The sequence below is a fragment of the Vulpes vulpes genome, chromosome 12 (genome assembly GCF_048418805.1).
Source record: "Vulpes vulpes isolate BD-2025 chromosome 12, VulVul3, whole genome shotgun sequence".
NCBI classification, from domain to species: Eukaryota; Metazoa; Chordata; class Mammalia; order Carnivora; family Canidae; genus Vulpes; species Vulpes vulpes.
In genome coordinates, this window is record NC_132791.1 from 22,025,518 (window position 1) to 22,047,702 (window position 22,185).

The 22,185-nt window shown below is 41.1% G+C and overlaps 1 protein-coding gene across 1 annotated transcript; it reads left to right on the forward strand.

Moving 5' to 3' along the window:
* The first annotated feature begins 6,260 nt into the window (after positions 1-6,260).
* LOC112930850 (olfactory receptor 2S2-like) lies at positions 6,261-7,220 on the forward strand. The gene has a single exon (XM_026013286.2). It carries the CDS (start codon positions 6,261-6,263, stop codon positions 7,218-7,220), a length of 960 nt encoding a protein of 319 aa, XP_025869071.2.
* The last annotated feature ends 14,965 nt before the right edge of the window (positions 7,221-22,185 follow it).

The following is a 22,185-nucleotide window of genomic DNA, read 5'->3' on the forward strand; positions in this document are numbered from 1 at the left end:
GAGGTTCCTCAAAAAGTTAAAACTAGGGCTACTCTATGACCCAGCAAATGCACTACTAGGCATTTACCACAAAGAATCAAATGTAGTAATCCAAAGGAGCAACTATACCCAATATTCATAGCAACAATATCCACAATAGCCAAACTATGGAAACAGCACAGATGTCTATCAACAAATAATGGATAAGGAAAGTGGAATATATATACAGTGGAATACTACTTGGACATCGAAAAATGAAATCTTAACCATTTTCAGCAATGGGGATGGGACTAGAGAATATCATACTAATCAAAATAAGTTAATCAGAGAAAGACAATTATCATATGATCTCACTTACAGGTGGAATTTAAGAAACAAGACAGAGGATCATAGGGGAAGAGAAGAAAAAATGAAACAGGACAAAATCAGAGAGGGAGACAAACCATAAGAGACTCTTAATCATAGAAAACAAACTGAGGGTCGGTGCAGGGGACAGAGGTGTGGAGACAGGGTAACTGGGTGATGGACATTAAGGAGGGCATGTGATATAATGAACACAGGGTGTTATAAAAGACTGATGGATCACTGACCTCTATTTTGAAACCAATATTACATTCATTATATGTTAGATAATTGAACTTGAAAAAAACAATCTGGAAAAGATAGTCTCATCAATAAAGGTGTGGAGAAAGCTAGAGAGGTAAATACAAAAGAACAAAATTGGACTAATTTCTATATCATACACAAAAGTGAAATAAAAATGGGAAAAAGATTTAAAGGAAAGACTCGACCATAAAACTCCTAAAAGAAAACATAGGCAACAAATTCTTGCACATTGGCCTCTACAGCGTTTTTCTGGATATGACATACCGCACCTCACAGTGGTCAGAATGCCTACATTAAAAAAGACAAGAAATAACATATACTGGTGAGGAAGTAGAGAAAATGTTAAATTAATGGTTACAAAGTGTTTGTCCCAGTGACAGGCACATGGGAGGGCCTCAATGAACATAGTCAATTCTGCTGCTGCTGTAGTTAGATATTTCTCCTGTCTCCCGGTTCTGGATGTCTAGAACTCCCATGGGGACAATGTATTTTGTCTCTGAATGGAGCACTGGCTGGTCTGGGACCAAAGGGAACGCTCAGAAGACAGTGGCATCTGCTGTATGCTCTTCTCCAGTTGACCTTCTCCCAGTTGACTGTGTCCCAGTTGTTACCTTTAATTGGAGGCCCCAGGTATGCTGAAGGCCTGTACCCTATGCACATTTGACATTCCAAACTTTAGATTGCTTCTGGGACTAACAGAGTCCCTGTAGGAGATCACAGCTGCTGCTTGGGGAATCCTTTCACTGCTGGGGAAAAGGTACCCTTGGGATCGCTGGGCTTAAGATCAGGATGACAGGTCCCGTCCAGGAAGAGTCTGTAGCTGAGGCACCTAGTCAGCCTGCACAGCTAGGAGGAAGGATGCGAAGGAAACAGCAGCAGAGGCTAAAGTTCCCACAAGGATGTCAGCAGAGAAGAAGAAAGAGGGTCTCAGGGGCAAAGGAAGTCCAGCAGGGGAGTGTCTGGGGTCTTTCTGTGGCATCCGGGGCCTGGCCCAGGGCACAGTGAGAAGCTGAGAATTGTGTCCGGTATCAGAAGACCCAGAGAAGTGGCTGCAAGCAGGATGCAGGTAGGGAGCTCTGGGCTGTGGTGGGGACAGGGATGGTGGCCATGACTTCTGAAGAGCATTTTCCAAAGACAGACTTGCCTCCTCACCCTGCCTCTGCTCCATGAACCTTCCAGCTGCAACTGACTGTGAGCAGCTTGCTGGAGCAGAGAGGAACAGCTGAGGTAAACCCAAGCAGTCCCTCATGCTCTACAGAGCACGCTAGTGACCAAGCCCCTGCCCTGACGCTGCTGTTCCATCCTCCCTGGGAGGAGCCCAGACCCTTGGGAGGAAAGCAGCCTGATTTCTTGCTGAGATTTCCCAGAAGACTGAGCCTTGCTCAGGGTCAGAGGGTGAGCAGACAGCAAGTTGGGACCTATCATTGTCTGGGACTCCCAGTCTGTGGCTAGTTCTTTTTTCCTCACTTTCTTCCTACCCCTCTTTCATGGGGAAACAGTCCCAATAGATGCCTGAAACCACAGAGAGTCCTGAACTCTGTGTATCCTGTTTCTTCCTATATATACATACCTCGGATCAAGTTTAATTTCTAAATCTGACACAGTGAGAGATCAACAACAACCAATAATATAGATGAGTTACGACAATATACTGTAATGAAAGTTATGTGCATGTGGTCTCTCTAAGTATCTTATTGTACTGCACTCTCCCTTCTTCTTTGAAGAAACAAGATGAGAAAATGGCCACATGATGAGCTGAAGTGAGGTGAGTGACGTAGGCATCGTGATATAGCTGAGCCTGCTATTGACCTTGTGACCATATGTCAGAAAGGCCATCGTCGGCTGCAGACCACAGTTGGAGGTGTTGGCAGGGCAGGAACCGAAACTTTGCCAAGCAAAATGCTTCTTTTTTTTTTTTTTAAGATTTTATTTATTCATGAAAGACACAGAGAGGCAGAGACATAGAGAGAGAAGCAGGCTCCTCCCCATCAGGGAGCCTGATGTGGGACTCGATCCTTGAACTGGGTACTCACCCTGAGCCAAAGGCATACACCCAACCGCTGAGCTACCCAGGCATCCCAAGCAAAATGCTTCTAATGAGGAATCACTATACTGAGAATTTCCCCCCTGAACACAAAGTAATTGTTGCCCATTGTATTAGGTAATTTGATAATATTGGGGTGTCTGCGTGGCTCAGTCAAGACCATCTAATTTGAGTATAAGAGTGTGTACACATGTATTCTTCCTCCTTTATTGTAGTGTAACGGTATACAATTATAAACATAACTTAAAGTCTAATATTTCATTATATGAAATGGCATCGTCAGCCGTTTATTAGTAGGTATTTTGTTTCCCATATTCATTCATAAATATGGCTGTGATGAATGCCTTTATTGAGAGATACTGGCCTTCTGCTCTCAGTGATCCTTTAGAATTGCTTCCCAAAGCTGGAGTTCCGGAGTTCCGTGGGCCTTTCATGTATTCCGTTTCCTATGCAAACTGCTCCAGAGAGTATGTACGTGTGCGTGGGGCTCTGGACCACCTTGTGTTCCCATCCTCTTCTCAGCTACCTGCTAACTCCAGAGATCAGTAGTGACCAGCCCACAAGCAAGGCTCTGTCCCTGGGACAAGCTGAGGTGTCATACCTGTAGGATGCAGCCACAAAGGTAAAGACTTCCCTTCCTTTCCTGGCTCTCACAGGCTGACACCTGGCCACCAGGGGCTGTAGGTGTCAGAGATCTTTGTTTTCTTCCATCCTGAGTCTCCTCCAAAGCCTGGCACAGTATAATTTCCTGCTGGCCATGTCTTGAGGGGAAACCAACTACTCAGAGCTCTCCTTCACAGACACAAACACACACACACACACACACGCACACACGCACGCACACACACGGGTGTGCCACACATCAAAAGGAGTGGGCTGTCCCCTTCATCAAAGTCTGCTCCCTGCCTGATGAAGGAAAGTGCTGGACAGCTCACGACAGAGTTGGGATGCCCTGGCAAGCACCTGTTCAGCCTATTTACAATGCACAGGGAGAAACTGAGGCCTAGGACTGGCTCAAGCTACACAGATATCCATGTCACAGACAGGGGCAGGCCCCACAGACCTGGGCTCAGTGTGCAAGATCTTCCTAGCCATTCAGTTCATTCCAATTGAACCAGCCTTCATTCAGCATGGCAGGCATGAAGGACTTCCATGGCAGCAGCTCTCACATGGGTCAAATCTTGTGCATCTCTCATGTCCACAGCACATTGTCCATGGAAGAAGCTTCTGTGTACACAGCTCTGTCTTAAAGAGTGGACAGGATGACCTCTCTCACAGAAGCCACCTTCCCTGGTCTCCAACCACAGCATATTCTAGTCACTCTTGAATCCTGCTTGTGGCATAGACTGCAATGTTCACTTTTCCTTTTCTGGGGCTGGGAGAGCCACTGGGAGTAATGGGAGACAGGCTGGGGCAGAATTTCAAGGTGAAGCACCCAGAATGGGCCTGCACTGAGCACTCTGGAGCACCCTCATGTGCTGAATGAGGGATGGGGCAAGGGTCCTAGGCTTGCATGGAAAACACAATGAAACCCATGGTTGCATAATGGGGGCAACCCTTCCTCATTTAGATCGGTGCTCCTCTGCCGGGCACGATTGGTACCTCCTTCTCCTCCCAGAAACATTTGGCAATGTGTGGAGACATTTCTAGTTGTTACATCTCAAGGAGCAGGTGCTATGGGCAACAGGTGGACAGAGGTCAGGGATATTGCTAAACATCCTATGATGCACAGAACAGCGCACACGGCAAAGAATTCCCCAGCCCCAAATGTCACTAGTGCCGAGGCTGACAAAGTCTAGGTTCAGGGCATGAGCTACTCTGCCTGAGAATATATCTGACGTAAAGTCTACCATGACTGAAGCAAGAGCGTGTGGACAATGAGACAGATCAGAGAATACACAGGGCTGGTATTGGGGAGACAGACTCTCTTAAATATCTGTGTAGCTATTTGGTGGAAAGAACCCAGGTTTGGCACCTGGGATCCAGCCCCAGCTCTGTCACTCAAACTTAAGAACCGAATCTTTGGCTCCTCTGAGCTTTGGTTACTTTTACCCATAAAACTTGAGAGATTAAAAAAAAAAAAAAACTTGAGAGAAAAACTCTTCTCTGTGGAATGTTGCAAAGAAGTGGCGCAGAATAGATGGTCATTAATATTAACCACTTATCTTCTACCCTCCACCCACTCCTACATACACACACACGGGCACCCACACTCACACTATGCAGGCACACACACCACCTCAATTAATTTTTTTTATTGGAGTTCAATTTGCCGACATATAGAATAACACCCAGTGCTCATCCCATCAAGTGCCCCCCTCAGTGCCCGTCACCCAGTCACCCCCACACCCCGCCCACCTCCCCTACCACCACCCCTTGTTCGTTTCCCAGAGTTAGGAGTCTCTCATGTTCTGCCTCCCTCTCTCATATTTCCCACTCATTTTCTCTCCTTTCCCCTTTATTCCCTTTCACTATTTTTTATATTCATACACCACCCCCATTAAGAAAGAGCTATAGACATATTACAAGTGGGGTTTCTGAATACAGAGTCTGGGCAACTGTAGCTGAGAGACGGGAAATCCTCTACACAAAAGCACGCAAGTCTTCCTGTAAGCTAGCTGCTTGCATGAAACACCACAACGGAGGCAGAGGCAGACATTACCCAACAATAAAGTATAAACATGAGGGGACAAAGGAAAACATTCCGTAGTCACGTTAGTTTAGAATTTCACCAATATTCTAATGAGGTGGGATTAGAAGTGAATGCCATATATCCTGCTATGTGATAACTGTCGCCAGCGTGGTCATTAAGAATGGAGTTAACTGGTCAGTAAGCTCATGGCTCTCATCCCATAGTGTGGGATCCCATCACTTGCCCGGGAAACTGCTTCCGTGGACTTCATAAAGCTCTTCCCCACGAGGGCACATCCCCACATATTGCCATTAATGTGTATTAGAACAGGCAGGTCTCAGTACTGACAATGGTCACGTCTGTGTTGCGGAGGGTGGGCAGAGTCAAGAAGTCATCCTCATGTGGCTGAACGTTTACCCAGGCTTTATCCTGGCTGGATTTAGATGTACACTTTTAAACAAGTTCCTTCCAAACGGAATCGATGTTAAAAAGGCTCAAAACCTTGGTAGTTGTAAGAATTGGGTCAGCTTGGGGATTCTCCTCCCCGAGAATATAAGAAAGCTGAGATTACATGAAATTTCTATGCATGTATATCAAAAAGAAGTAATTTATAGCATTTTCTAATGCTCACCATAAAGCAGAGGAAAAGTCCCTTCTGACTGGGGATTAGCGCTGCTGAACTCAGGTCCTCTGTATATTACCACTTTACTCAAACCTGGGCAGACCACTTCCCCCTCTGGGCCTCAGTTGCTTTCACAGGCAATGAGAGAAAAACTCCCTCGCAAACAGCTGCGTACAATATTGCTAAACTCTGTTCCAGCCTGGACCTTCTCTCATCTGAGGGGTAAGCACACCTTCCTATTATCTCTTTTATTTCTTATACACGTAGCTCTCCTACTACGTAGCTGGGACTTGACGGCTTACCAGATGCCTGAGACACTTCACAAGAAAGCCTCAAATGCTGCTTTTGTGCTTTGGTGAAGACAGAAGGGGGAACACATGGAAAAAGCCAACTGGTCCTCCCCTGTGGCTGGGTTCATTCTCCTGGGACTCTCAGACCACCCAAGGTTGGAGAAACTGTTTTTTGTGCTCATCCTCCTGATGTATCTGGTAATCCTGCTGGGCAACGGGGTCCTCATCCTGGTGACCATCCTTGACTCCCGCCTGCACACACCCATGTACTTCTTCCTGGGGAACCTCTCCTTCCTGGACATCTGCTACACAACCTCCTCAGTCCCTCTAGTGCTGGATGGCTTCCTGACCCCCAGGAAAATCATCTCCTTCTCAGCCTGTGCTGTGCAGATGTTTCTCTCTTTTACCATGGGAGCCACAGAGTGTGTGCTTCTGGGCATGATGGCATTTGATCGCTATGTGGCCATCTGTAACCCGCTTAGGTACCCTGTGGTCATGAGCAAGGCTGCCTATGTGCCCATGGCTGTCAGCTCCTGGGCTATTGGTGGTACTGCTTCTGTGGTACACACATCCTTGACAATTCAGTTGCCTTTCTGTGGAAACAATGTCATCAATCACCTTGCCTGTGAGATCCTGGCTGTCCTGAGATTGGCCTGTGTCGACATCTCTGTCAATGTCATCAGCATGCGGGTGGCCAATGTGATCTTGCTGGGCGTCCCAGTTCTGTTCATCTCTATCTCTTATGTGTTCATCATTGCTACCATCCTGAGGATCCCCTCAGCTGAGGGGAGGAGAAAGGCTTTCTCCACCTGCTCTGCCCACTTCACTGTGGTGGTCATCTTCTACGGGACCTTATTTTTCATGTATAGAAAGCCCAAATCTAAGGATTCCCTGGGAGACAAGAAAGAGGACCTTTCAGATAAGCTCATTCCCCTCTTCTACGGAGTAGTGACCCCCATGCTCAACCCCATCATCTACAGCCTCAGGAACAAGGACGTGAAGTCTGCTGTGAGGAATCTGATGTCTCAGAAGTGCTTCACCAGGTGATGTAGAAGGGCTCCACTGTGGTTCTCACACTATGGGAGAGAGGACTTTTGAGCATTACAGCTGCCATTCAAAAGACAAGTCAAGTTATCCAGAATGGTCGCTTGCCCTTCAGTCCATTTTCAGGGAATGATTAACTTCTCAGATGTATCTTCTCAGTTTTAGCCATTTATCTGAGAGTTTCAACACATGCCAGACAATGAAGCTCTAATTACATATAGAAAGACACTCTGAACACCTGTTAAAACCGAGCAGACTGGAACCATTAGAGCGAGTTGAATGACCTGTACTATGTCTAAGCAACACAGTTGGGAGATCGAGGGATCTCCGAGAAACATTGCCATTCCTCTTGGATTCCCCAGGAGAGTCAGAGCAACAAGTAGGAAGTGAGAATTTTCATTTTGGACGTTTTTTTATGGTACTCAAATTGCCTGAAGTTCTAAGAAGAGACAAAGACAAGTTCTCCACATAGAGAGCTTTTGGGTGGGAACAATCTATTCTGATTTACTGAATTTCTTTTTAGGTATCAGAACATTGAGGCTATTTTTTCTCAAGGTACTTCACTTCATGAAACACTGCTAATTAATCAAATGTAAGAAGGAGTATAGAGTTTGAATTTGCTATTCATCACATACAGCAGTTCCCAGTAGAATGCTAGTATTCAGTTAGATTTTCACCCATATTCTGAAAAAAAGAAAGATGGTATAGATACGACAGATGGAGAGACAGACAGCAGCTAAATATATTTGAAGACCTTGGGGTTTGGGGGAGCTAACATTTGACACCTTTCTTTGTTCCAGGACTTTGACACGTTATTGTACCAGGACTTCTCAAAGTGTTTAGTATGCTGCAGTACACTGTGAATGTCCAAGACACATAAACTCTGTAGCATTTTCTGAGCATCCATAGCTCAGCAGGATAAAAGTTGGAAAGCATTTTCATACCTATGATTTGGGACGGTTGTTTAAACTTTCCCAGTCTATTTCTTCATACTTTAACACCTAACCCCTAGATTTCACATGAATTGGATAGGAAATTATAGATAAGTGCCTTGTAAATGTTAAGCACAATGGAACTAGAAGTTAGTAGCAGTAGTTGTATCTTGAATGCTGCAAGTCCTTCCTGTGTGCCGTGTGGATAAGAACAAGACATGGTCCCTAGCTAGACGATACACACCCAAGATGAATGAGAATTTCAAAGATGGTAGCAGTTGAAAAGCAACATTTTGACAGCAACTTCGAGGAAATTCTTTGAATATGGCAGACTTATTTAAAAAGAGAATTTAGAAAGTTGATCCAATTTTGAGACTAGATATTGGCAGTGGGAAGTTTCTGCTTCAAGTGATATTTACATTTTCTTATACTTACTAAAACCGAGTTGCTTAAGGATACATATTTTGTTAATAACATTTCATATCCTGCTGTTCATCCTGTTCCTGATTTCCACTTTGCACCAGTAGAGAATAATCTTGCCATTGCAAATACACAAATGACATCTAGCGGCCATTTAAGCAAACTTCAGACCCTTAGTGGAGCCATGCACTGATGAGGCTTCAGGGGGTTTTCTGGTTCAACCCTATGGCATGCAGTTCCTTTCCAATGTCCCTGATTGTAGTCAACAGGCATTTGTTCGGAACCTCCAATGACAAAGAATTCAATACTTCTAGATTCTAACTTTTTCATTCAGCCCTAGCAATTTCCTCCTCAATATGCTTAACTATACCCTCTTAGCTTCTACCTTCACTCTTAGTGAAGAGTGGGCTTAGTGTCTTTACTTGAGATGCACCCAATCTCTTTCCTTCTAATATATGAAGATAGTTCTTCTGGTTCTTCTAGTTCCCTGAATCCCCTCCAGCGCAAACAGCCCCACTCCTTCCTCCTGTGCCAACAATCACCCAACTTTATCCAACTGCCAGGTGCAGGTGTTTCTAGAGCATCATCAACAATGGCAAGAGTTCATGATAATTCTGAAAACACTTGGGAACAATAATGATGCTGCTAACTCTATTTCCCCAAAATAACTGAGATTAGACTGGTATAGAGATTCACTCTTGAACAAGCTCAACTTTTTGATATGCTGTCCTCTGCTCCCTTGCTTTTCCTCCTAGTAAAGGCAGCCGTATCATTTTATATTATGGATGACATGATCCTAATATAATTGTTAAGATAAAAATCACATAAATGGCTAATTCTACTCTTGCTCTCCCATTTCACATTCCTTGTATTTGAAATTCAGCCACCTGTCCCCTTGCCCATGCTTTCAAAAAGAACAAGATGCATCAACAGGAACAAGATGACAGAATCTGAGGAACACTGTTCTTGGACTCAGGTCATCAGTCTTTCTCAAAAATTATTGCTATCGTACCATATGATATAGGAATCCATTTTCCAAATAACAATAATCAGACTGCATAAACTTTGAAAGATTATTGGTCTCTACCACAATAACATTTATTTCATGGTGATGGCTGGACCCTAGCTAGTGGTTGACTAGAAGCCCAGGAATGATTAGAAGTGATTTGATCCCTTTGGGGGGAATTGATTTTTTTGAGGGGATGTATTAGTTTCTAGAGGCTTAATGAGGTTAAGAGCTGATGAGGCTTGAGGAAAGGAAGGTCATAAAAAATGTCTGGATCAATGGTGATTGTATTTTTGAGGTTGAATGATTTGATGAGATAAGAATTTTGGTAAGATTTATAATTCCTGCTTCAAAATCAAAATAAAAGGAAAGGTTTCAACTATAAGTTTGATCATCTTGAGAAGTAACCTTTTTGGTTTGCTAAATATTAAAACTTTAAAGTCCAAATGAGCTATGCTTAGTTATTTAAATATATGAAAATATTCAGTTCTCTCTCCTGCCTTTCCTTGTGTATTGTACATCAGGGTCAGTATTCACTCCATTTGAGGCTCATCTGGCCTCTTAAAAAGCTAGCCGCAAATAGCTCTCAATAGCACCTCTGGGCAGACACCAAAACAGTAAATCCAATCCTAAGTAAAATGTAGTAGCTCGCCAATGTTTTTAACAGCTAGGAATTATAGGAATTTAGCCATAGAATTTGAAAATAAATTGAAGTCTCTATTTAGCCATTTTTTGTTTTTAGTACAGACCAAGATCCCCTTCATTGCAAAATGTTTTCATAGGCATGAATGCTTGTGTTTGATCCAGGAATAATAAATGATTGACTGCTACCCAGCAGCAGGGTGGGGTGGGATTCCTGGCACTTTTATTTTTTTAAGCAAAGGAAAAAACAACTGAGCAGAAATGTGTTCTTTCAACAGCTTTTTGTGGAAACATAGATTAAAGAGACTTGTTTTTTAAAAATTCCTTATTGCAATAATTACAAATATGGCTACATGAAGCTAGTGGGAATATCACTTAAATCAATATAAGTTATCTGACCTAGATGTTGCCTTTAGGGGCATCAGCAAACAAGACATCTTCAGTTTATTAAATTTTTTATATTAATGAGTTCTGAGTTCAAATATTTTCTTTTTAAATATAAATATTTGAAAAAATAAATATAAATATTTGCTTTTGCTAAAGCTAATTTGAAATTCTTGAGCATTGACTTGCGTATGCACAGAAAAGCTCAGTTTTGTTAGAAGAAGCTAGGAAATCCACTGTTGGAATTTTAAAAACAGCTAATGTGTTGTAAATCATTATATCTCATGGTGCAAATTTTTACAATATAGAATAATATTTGACATTATTTTAAACAAAACCTGATGCTAGGCATCAAAAAAGAAAAGTTTGTCTCGTTTAAGAAGTGTTCCAAACGGGCAATTCTCAAACTTTTTGTTCTGAAGATTAGCATTACTTAAAAGATGGATAATATCTCACATTGATGAGAATAGAGGGAAATACTCTTATATTCCATTGATGTAAATGTAAAGTAGGTCAATTTTTTTAAATATAATGCTGCAAGTGGGCACCTGGCTGGCTCAGTTAATAGAGCATGCAACTCTTGATTTCTAGGTTGTGAGTTCAAGCCCCACACTAGGGTGTAGAGATTACTTAAAATATAATGCTATAATAATAGGTAGACATACAGAACAAGGATATTGAATAAAGAAAAGAAAATTCTACCATTTTCCAAGAAAGAAAACTAAGCAGCCTAGAAGTCCAAAGCCCTGTTTCACAAGTGGTGTCCCCATGCATCTACTGTGGGGATGCCAGGTTTAGCAAATCAATATACAGAATGCCCAATTCAACTCAAATTTCAGATAAAGAAGAAATACTTTCATAAATAAATACATAAAAATACATATATTTAAAATGTATATATTTTATAAGTATATATACTTATACTAGAAAAAGCTTTCATTGATTATCTGAAATTGAAATTTTACTTAGTGTTTTATCTGGCAGCCCTAGTTTAATATAAAATAATAAGAACAACAAGAGAGGAAAGTTTTACCTTGCTGCTAAAAATCCTGTCCCAAGTCTCTTCTTTTATGATACCCCTTCCCTCGGGGAATGATTATTACCAATATTCTGTCATAGGAATTGCTCAGCTAGTTTATTTTATCCTTATCCTTGGGTCTGTCTTACAGTGTCCTGCAATATTCTTCTTTCATTTTGCCTTTCTTTTCCATGCCTCAGTCTTTTCAATTTCATTTGCAGTTAACAGTTCCAAGTATATTCAAGAGTCCATTCTCTTACCTACCTAAAAACTAAAGACTGTTACATTTCCCTAGGGAAGGATGTGAGAGATCAAATCCAGAACAGAGAGCACAAGTGACAAGTTAAATCTTTGGGGTGCTCAGCTGCAAAAGAAGGGTTGTTTCACTACCCTTGGTGTTTTTAGAAGTAAGCAAACAGCCCGGAATAGATGAGCAAAGACAAAATTCTTTCAAGAACATAGAGTTTACCTGGAGCCTGATTAGTTCAAATCCCATTTATCTTGATTTACAACCACTCCCACCCTGACCACTATCCAGAACTTTGGGGGCTTAAAATGGGCTGTTACAAATATAAGAAAATAGGATCAAATCAAATATTGAAAATTATATAGAAATTTGGACTATGACTTGATATTTGATGATACTATTTAGGGTATGGTTATGGTACTGTGGCTACAGTTTTAATAAGTCTTTATCTTTGAAGTACATTCCGGAATATTTTCAGGTTAAATGATATTTTTGGAATTAGCTGCTGAGGGTAGGAGGTGGAGTGTGTGGAAGTATAGATGAAACAAAATAAGTTTGTTGAAGGTGGATAATAGGTACCTGGGAGCACACTATTCTCTATGCTCTTGTGTATGTTTGAAATCTGCCATAATCAGAATTTTTAAGTAAAAATCATCATACCCATTCAGTGTAATATTATTCAGCCTTAAAAGGGAAGAAAATGCTGGCAAATGCTACATGAATGAACCCTGAAGACATTACGCTAAATGAAACAAACTGGTCGCAACAAAACAAAACAAACAAGCAAAAAACCAAATACTATAAGATTCCACTTATATGAGGTACCTAGAGTATTAATATTCAGAGACAGAAACCAGAACAGTGGATGCCAGGGTCTGGGGGAAGGGGATGGGGAATTCATGTTTAACTGGTATAGAGTTTTCATTTGGGAAGATGAAAAGAGTTCTGGGGTGGTGATGGTTGCACTATGTGAATGTACTTAATGCTATTGAACTATACACTTTAAAATGGTAAATGTTAAAAAAATAAAATAAAATAAAATGGTAAATGTTATGTATACTTTACGACAATAAAAATGATACCAGTTTAGTTTTATAAGTAAAAAGTGCTACTTTCATAATGCATAACACAAATAAAAATGGGAAATGGCAATAAAATCTGAATACAGGGGATTAGAAACTAACTTTTAGTTCTTGAAAAATAAACACATCCTTTTTGAGATGAGGGGGAAAAAATCTACCTCTTAGTCTCCCCAGATGGCAAAATTAAGCTTCCTTTTAAATATATTTTATCTTTGAATTTATAAAATAAAGAGAAATAGTAATAAACAAATAAATAAAAATTATCCTAGGAAAATAAGCAAGCATTGCCATGAGACAGTGTTTACCCAAATGATTAAGTATGACAATTTCTACAAGCCCATGTGTCCTCACGCTCCCTAAGAACCAGATCACAGAAGTCAGTTGAGAGCCATGACATATTTCTGAGATCTCTGTATTGGCCATCTTCCCCAGCATATACCCCTGCTGCTTTTCCATATTCATCTTCCTTCCTAGGGGATACTACCTTTCATTCTAGTCCATTTGGTCCAATTCTGGGAGCTTTTGCACACCAAACAAAAGCAGAAAGCAGATAAAGTGACAAAGCAGCAACTCTTACACAATTCCAAGAAAATCCCACCACATGGCTCAAGGTGGCAAGTTTGTTCTCAAAATTAAACATCTCACGCTTGCATTCTCTGTTTTTAATTTTCTACTGCCCAAAGATAACTGACAATATTCAGTTACCTCTAAAATGTCAAATTCCCTGGAAATAATTGAATTCTTGCAGTGTTTCCTATGCACCCATTCCACCACCCATATCTCTAACCCAAAGCAGGTGCCATGGGCTTGGGCTGAAGACTCTATGGATCCTCTGATCTGGGGCCTCACAGGATACTGACCCTCTAGGGAATTCATTCTCATATAGTGACTTGGCCATGCTGTGGGTCAACCACTTCTACATCCATATACCTAAGGCAAACAGACTGAGTAACGAGCAACATGGCAGTGAATGCAGCAAGGAAGATCCTGTCTCCATACAGCTAAAGCCAACAAGAGAAGATGGACATTGAATGAACAATTATAAGAGTGATGAATGCCATGATGAAGCATAGAACACCTTAGCTACCTGACCTAACCTGCAATGGCAACAGTCAGGAAGACTTCTCTAGCAAGGACTGGATGAGGGGATTGAAGTTCCAGCTCATCTTGGAAAAGAACCTTCCAAAGGGATGCCATAACTCAAAAGGTATCCAAACAGAGGGTGAAGCTGAGTGAGGATGCTGGGCAGAGCAGCCCCTGCCCTAGATGGGCTGGAAACAAGTAAATAAGCACAGTCATAAAAAGCACAGGCTTTGGAGACAAACAGCCCAGGGTTCCATTTCCAGCTTTAGCACTTAATAACCACAGAGATGTAGGTAAGTTGCTTGACTTCTAAATTATGGACAATTTAAAATATATACAAAGTAGAATCATTCAGTGAACAGCCATGTCCTACTCATCATGCAACTTCAACAATGGCCAACCCATGACCAGTCTTCTTTCATTTATATCCTTACCCAACTTCTCTGACTCCATTATTATTTTTGAGGCAAATCCCAGACACTGTTATCATTACACCTATTTAAAAAAAATACAGTGTATCTCTCAAAGGTAATGACATTTTAAAGATAATGGTGCAATACCATACTGTGTGTAAAATTTTATCAGTAATTTCTTAATAGAGTCAAATATCTACTCATTTCCAAATTTGGAATTTCCAATTGTCTCCTAATGTCCTAATCGTTTCTTTTCTCTTTCTCTTACAGTTTCTTTGAATAGGGATCTAAATAATCTTCACATTGTGCTTTGCTCATTTAAGCCTCAATTCCCTCATCTAACTGTGATCCCCTTATTCCAGCCTGAATTTCAGAAAGGCAAGGCAGCAAAGATCATAACTGAACCAAAGCAGCCATCTGAGGATTAGTCAAGTAGTTATTACTCAGGATCTACACAGGTCTTTTCCCTGGATTCAAGTTACCTGTTGCCATATCCACAGTGTCCACTATAGAGGAGGAATCAGGAATGGGTCCTCTGACCCATTCAGGCCGCCTCTCCTCTGTGCCACAAAGGTCATGATGACCTTTGTTCTCAAGCCTTGCTGCTGCCCAGGTAGATGCCCTAATCTCAGCCTGCCTGGAACCCTCTTACCTCAAGACTTCGTCCCCCTTTACCAACCCTCAAGCTCTGTGGTCCTTTAACCTCCCTGCTCCCTCCCATTGGAGCCTTCCCTTGTCCCCTGCATCTGGCCCTGGTTATTGATCACTGTGTGCCACCTTGTTTTCTCTTGGCTGGAGCCAGAGACTATTTGAAATGTATCAACGTGAAGGAGATGAAGGGGAAAAGCCCTGAAGTACAGCCTCAAGGTCAAGCACCCATGAGACATTCAGGCTTTTACTACGGCCCAGGTTGTCTCTTAGTATATCACGTATACATTATTATGCCACAACCGTCATGGTCTCTTCTTATGCTTCAATTTGCATTACAAACGGTAGACTCCTATCACCCAGCTTAGTGTGAGTCTCACTCATGCCAAAAGGAGAGTTGGGTAGGTGATGGGCTCTACAAAAGGGGTAAGCCACATAAAAATTCTGGGAAATTTTTATGGGAAAAATTCTGCCACATAAAATTAGAGTCAGGTAGGATGTGTACAATAAATATTCATTGGGTGCAACAGATGAACAAAATTCGTAAAAGGCACCAATCACAGTACCTGCCACATTGTGAATTTTCGATAAATATAATCATAAAATAAGTATTATTATTAGGTGAGCAATGAGGTCTCTCTCATCTTGCCACCAAAGTCGTAAGGCATGAATAAGTCAGGATGGGCTCACACCCAGTGCACACTGGAAGACCCCACTTCCTTGGGGCCAGGCCAGGGGGCTCAGAGGAGTTATTGCTAGGCCTATGGATTTTCCTTCTCCTTTGTTATCTTCTCCCACTAACTCTGCACTGGTGGGGAAAGTAGGATATTATCCCTAGAGCCGTGGTGTAGCCCACATTTCAAACTTTGAATTGCTTCTGGAATGGCATAATTGCTAAATCTTCACATCAACTCCAAAAGGGAGACAGGCTGAGTTCCTAGACACAATTTACAGGTAAGAAACTTAAAGCTCAAACTAAAAATAACTTTTTTCCTGATTAAAGGGTGAGCCAGGACTCTGGACCCAAATCCTTATCTTCTGATTCCCAGACTGATGTTAGTTCTTTCCATTTTCCCATTTCTTTTACATTGTTTTCAATCCCAATGATGTGTTTTTTTTTTTTCAGAGTGCAAATTAACACATGTCCATTGTAGGAGGTTTGGACAAAATTAAAATAGTCTAAGAAGAAATTTTATCCCCTATGGCTAACCACTCTAAAAAGTTTGAAGTATTTCCCTCTGTCAGTCATTTTTCTACAAAAATACTTTTATATTTGAGATATTGTATGTGCACATTTATACCTATGATCCACCTAATTTTATATCATAACCATCCCCACCCTGCTACTAAAAACCCTTTGTTGACATCCTTTAATGTGAACAATTTTCCATCTTATGAATATGCCACAATTATTGACAATGCCATTTATTGATGGACAATTATTTTTCCAATATTTTTCTTGCAATTAGGGATGAGATTAACATCTTTGTTGAGAAAACTTGATCTCCTTCTTTGATTATTTCCTTAGGACTAAGTCCCTGAAGAGGATTGCTGGTTTGTCTGGACCATGAGGCTCTCACTAGCAGCTCAAGGAAAGCTCTCTCAAGTTGACACAGAAGCAAAGTAACTTCTTACTTATTTAAGTAAATTTAATAGAAAACTGTAATCTTTAATATTTCAAAATATGCTTTGTATGTTTTAAAACATATTGGTCTCATGTCTGACAGCTTTGGTAGATATAGAATTTACTAAATATTCCATTTGAAACGCAGCAAAGATCTTATGAGATCATGCCAAATTTCTAAGTACCATTAGAGTAAGTTAAACAGATCCTGTTGTATCTAAGCTTCCCAGAGGTCCACAAGAATGGATATCATAACTTTGCCAGCCCCAGCCCATCATCCAAAGTCCAGACTTGAATAACTACCTGCTTATTTCACATCTGTACTTGGATGTATAATAAATCCTCCAACCAAATAAGTCCAAAATAGAACTCTCCGTTTCTCAGTGTCCTTCTTCCAATTTGTTCCTTCCCCATTTTTCCCATCTAAGTAAATGGGGGCACCACCACCTGTCTAGCTACTCAGGCCAAGAACCTAGGGATCATCCTCATTTAATCATTCCTTCACCCTCTACATCCAACGCCTCAGGGAGTTCTGTTTGCCATCTTCAAAATATATTGAAATCGAGCCCATTCAGCTGATGCACATACTTCCCTGCAAGCCTTTTTTTCATGTTTCAGAGCAGGTTTCTTCCCCACTCCAAACCCTCCAATGGTGGCCTGTTCCACTTGGGGATAAAATCCAATTCCACATAATCTGTGTCCTGTCCACATCTTCAGCCTCCACTCCAGCCTCCCTTTATCCTTCCAAGCCCCTTTCTCACTATCAAACTTCCCAGTTCCTTTTTGCTACGAGACTCATCCTGTGCTTCATCCACACCATCACATTGTACTGCCCTTCACATTACTCAAGTCTCTGCATAAAGGGCACTTTTCTACATGCCTAAGATGGATGCCCTCCCATCCCCCTACACCTTTATTCTTCCCCACAGCCCTCATTACCACCTGACAAACAATCTCAAATTTTGTTTGTTTACTGACTACCTCCCCAATGGAATGTCTACTCCATGGGGGAAGGGACTTCATCTGTTGTGTGTATTGCTAACACATAGTATCCAGAACAGGGCACAGTATACTAATTAACATGCCCAAATAAATATTTTTTGAATAAATGAATGAGGTAGAATGTTTTCTCCATGAAGAATGAACGTTAGACTCACTTAAGTTTATTACAAATAAGGAAAAAGAAAAGGTCATTCCCTGCAACTTGAGCTACCATTGAGGGGGAGTAAACTGTAAGAGCACCATAAAGTGCAAACCACTAGACAAACAGATTATTATCATTATGTTAATGTGACATCATACTGTAAGCTCTGTGCTCTGTAAAAATGGACATGACATACTGTCACACGAGTAAGGACACCAGTTGGTTGAGATGCTCACAAAAGGCTCTTGGCTGAAAGAAAGTTTGTTGTAAGTACACTAAATTTCTGAGAATACCGGAGAATTAAGAGCATTTAGGAAAGTAATCGGTTCAATTTTAAGAATAGAACCTGGAAAATTAGTTTTGTTTTCAAACCCTAATAAAAAAAATTAGTGTTTATCCCAAAGCAGTTACGTGTGGAAAAAGTGAATACTTTATCAATGAAGGCTAATCTACTTTAAAGCAACTGGATCACATTTCTGATTTCTCTATTTGCGCCATGAAATTATCCAGCCGCTGGAAATAGACAAGAGCGTCATCTAGTGGCCATGCGTATGAACTACAGCTCCTTGAAAGGTCAAGTCAGAGACAACCGTATCCTAGGGTCCATCTTGCCAGCGGTTACCAGATTTCCCAGACATATAAATTTTTGTTTTTGTCTTTTTATGGAGACTTATAAGGAGTTGTCAAGATTTGATTCTGTTGACGCAGGATGTTAAGCAATAACAAATACCATCTGCTATCTAACAATAAAAACCATTTTAACAACTCAGAATAAAGGAAATGTACTTCAAGTTGCAAATACTTGACCTTATTTTTTAAAAAATGCACCACGCAATCTTTTCTTTCCTCAGTAGGAAAATGAGACCTGGAAAGATTCATGGGCAGGCACCAATGTGAGACCGATATTTGGGGACTCTGCTCAGCTGATGAATCTGTCTGTAATAGCCTTGCTTAAATCCCCTCCATGGAGGGGAGGCCCTCCCCTTGGGGGACATGAATTTCCCTGTAACTTAGGGCAGAATTGGCAGCCTCCACCCAAGCATCCTGGTTTGGGCCTGGGAATCTCCAGCAAGACACCTAAACCCTTCTTTATTTTGATGTGTAAAAGCAGCTCTCAGATCCAATAATCTCTTTCCTGATCTGAGCTCCCTAGTTCTTCAGCCTGTACTTATACTCCTAGCCAGAGACAATAAAGTACATTCTATGCCTTCAAGGGTTCTGATTGTTAAAAGTTAAGATCATAGACATTTGTGAGACAGATCCTGTGAAGAATCCGAAGTCTGAAAACTTCTTTTCCCAGACTAACCAGCTCAGAAGAGATATAGAAGTTTACTTAGGTATCAACCTTCTTGACAAACTCCAGCAAGCACCCAGGAAGCCATGGTCTCTTATATTACAAATTAAATCAACCATACCTTTAGGTAAAGGATGTCCTCCCAGACAGCCCCCTAGTCTCTGAATAATGCTGAGGTCTTTCATCGATCAACTGCCATTACTGACCTTTCTTAGTTTCATGCTAGTGGGTGGTGCTTTCAATAGGAAAAAAATGGGTGAGTGCTGTTTCATCTGTTTCAGCTGCGGGTGATAGAAAACTCATTTTCAAAAAAAAAAAGAAAAGAAAGAAAGAAATAAAAAGAAAACTCATTCTTAGCAGCAATTTAGATAAGATGGTTTATAACCCTTTGGTGTACGAGCCTAGAAGTAGGTGAGACATGGTGCCCCCACAATATCGGAAACCTAGGCTCCTACTACCTTGCTGTTCCATTCCAAGGTCAGTTTATGGTCCAGTGTGACTCGTGTAGCTCCAGCCATGACAGCCACATTATGGCCAGATGGAAAGCAGAAAGGCAAAGTAGAGTACTCTCTCTCTACTTCAAGACATTCCCCAGAAGTTGCATACCACTTCCGTTGGTCACTCCTCCATCCAACGGAGGCTGTGTTGTTGTTGTCACTTTTCTAATAATAAGGAGGAAGGGAGAGATTGAAATTGGGGAGACAACTAGCTATGTTGACAACTAGCTTGTGCCACATGTATGCAAGATCAGACACAAGGCCAAATCATTACTGATACAACCCTGGTGGTCACCCTACAAAGGGTCAGCCTAGATTTTCCAGAGGGAAAATCACTATACTTGACACCAAATTGTATAGGAAGCCACAATTAAAATCCCCTAAAATAAGATCAATGACCAGTAGGCAAAATTGGGACCAACAAGAAGTGTATCCAGTGAAATCATGATCAAGCAAGTGGGTTTTTTAACTCATCTTCTCAATTAGTGTTCTCATGCAAGAATTCTTTCCTGGTATTTCTGAGAAATGTTATGTTTTTCCAAAGCTTGAATCCTAATTAAACTAAGTTGAGAAATCTAGAAACTTGAGGAAAGTTTTCTCCCATAAGAATTGAAATTTAACAATCCAGTGGGGGAATAGGCAAACTAGGTGAAGGGGATTTTTTTTTTTTTTGGTATATTTTTTTATTGGAGTTCGATTTGCCAACATATAGTATAACACCCAGTGCTCATCCCATCAAGTGCCCTCCTCAGTGCCCATTGCCCAGTGGTGAAGGGGATTAAGAGCACAAACTTCCAGTTATAAAACAAGTCATGGGGATGAAAAGTACAGCATAGGGAATATAGTCAATAATATTAAATAACTGTGTGGTAACAGATGGTGACTACATTTATTGTGGTGAACATGTTGTAATGTAGATAATTGTGGAATTACTATGTTGTGTGCCTAAAACTAATATAAAAATGTCAACTCTACTTCAATTTTAAAAAAATGATTTACTTTATCAATTCAGGAACTGATTGTTGTATTATTTACTCTGAAAAAATAAAATTAAAAAAATTTTAGGAAAGGAAAAAAAAAAACTAAAGCAGCCAAACAAAAACATTCTCAACGACCAACATAGAGATGTCTCTAGTTCAGAGGAATCCACTGATGTCAAATCCAAAGCAAACATAGAGAACGCTGAAGCAGGCAATGGAAAATTAAGGCAGATAATTCCTGGGTGGAATCCCATCAGGCTCGTCTGCAGCTGTTCCTCTATTAGAAGCAGTCGTGTGCTGGAGCTGGCTCACACAGGCTCCAGAGAGCCACTTGTGTGCATCTCTTTCCAACTGTAAGTGATGTTACATTGGGAGCTTGAAATCAACCACGGTGGGAATATTTATACCTCCCCCCAGAAGCTGGGAAATGCTAGCAGGGCTTTTCTTTCTCCCCCAGAGAGTTTACCAGCACACACTGGTTTCAGGTGTGTGTTTGTGGATTGGCCTGCTTCTAACAGCAAGTCATTTTTACCAATAAAATAAATATTAGTAATTTTATACACATAGGATACTTATATAAGTCCTATGAATGGTTTTATTTTTTTATTTTATGATAGTCACACAGAGAGAGAGAGAGAGAGGCAGAGACATAGGCAGAGGGAGAAGCAGGCTCCATGCACCGGAAGCCCCACGTGGGATTCGATCCCGGGTCTCCAGGATCGCACCCTGGGCCAAAGGCAGGCGCCAAACCGCTGCGCCACCCAGGGATCCCCTATGAATGGTTTTAGAAAAAATGACAAATTTTGAGGCAAAATAAGTCCTTCTATTGGCAATTTCAATAAGTGATTTTGTGTTATGTTATTAACTTTCCTAGTGGGTCTGAATGTGAATATTATTTGAAAACTTCCCAATAATGATTGCCAGCATTTCTAGGTGTTCAAGTATTCACTACAGGCTACAGTTCTTTGTTAATATTCAACGAAAGAGATGCAAAAAGAGTACGATGTGATTGCTTTTTTAGAACACTCCAACATGAAATCAGAAACTGCTCGAAAATCTAAATTGGCAAGAACAATATTGAATTCAACAGCAAAATCAAGACTAAGGCAAGCAGACAATATTGTTTGTCATTTAAAAAGGAAACAAGGGGCACCTCGGTGATGCAGTCAGTTAAGCAGCCGACTCTTGATTTCAGCTCAGGTCATGAACTCAGGGTCATGGGATTGAGCCCCACCTCGGGGCAAAGAATATGCTTAGGTTTCTCTCTCCCTTTGCCTCTGCCCCTCCCTCCTGTGTGTGCTTGAGCTTGCTCTCTCTCTCTCTTTCTCTCTCAAGTAAATAAATAAATCTTTAAAAAAAAAAAAAAAAGGAAATAACTTCTCTAAAGCAACACGTACCCTACTGCCCAACTTGAAGTTGTTTGGGACACTGTCAATTCAACCAATGTTAGTACCAAATGAAGGAAAGTTTTCTACATCTGGAATACTTGTTGCAAAGCAAATATGGAAACTATCAGATGGACTAAGTCATGCTTTGTGTTTTTAAAGTTCATTT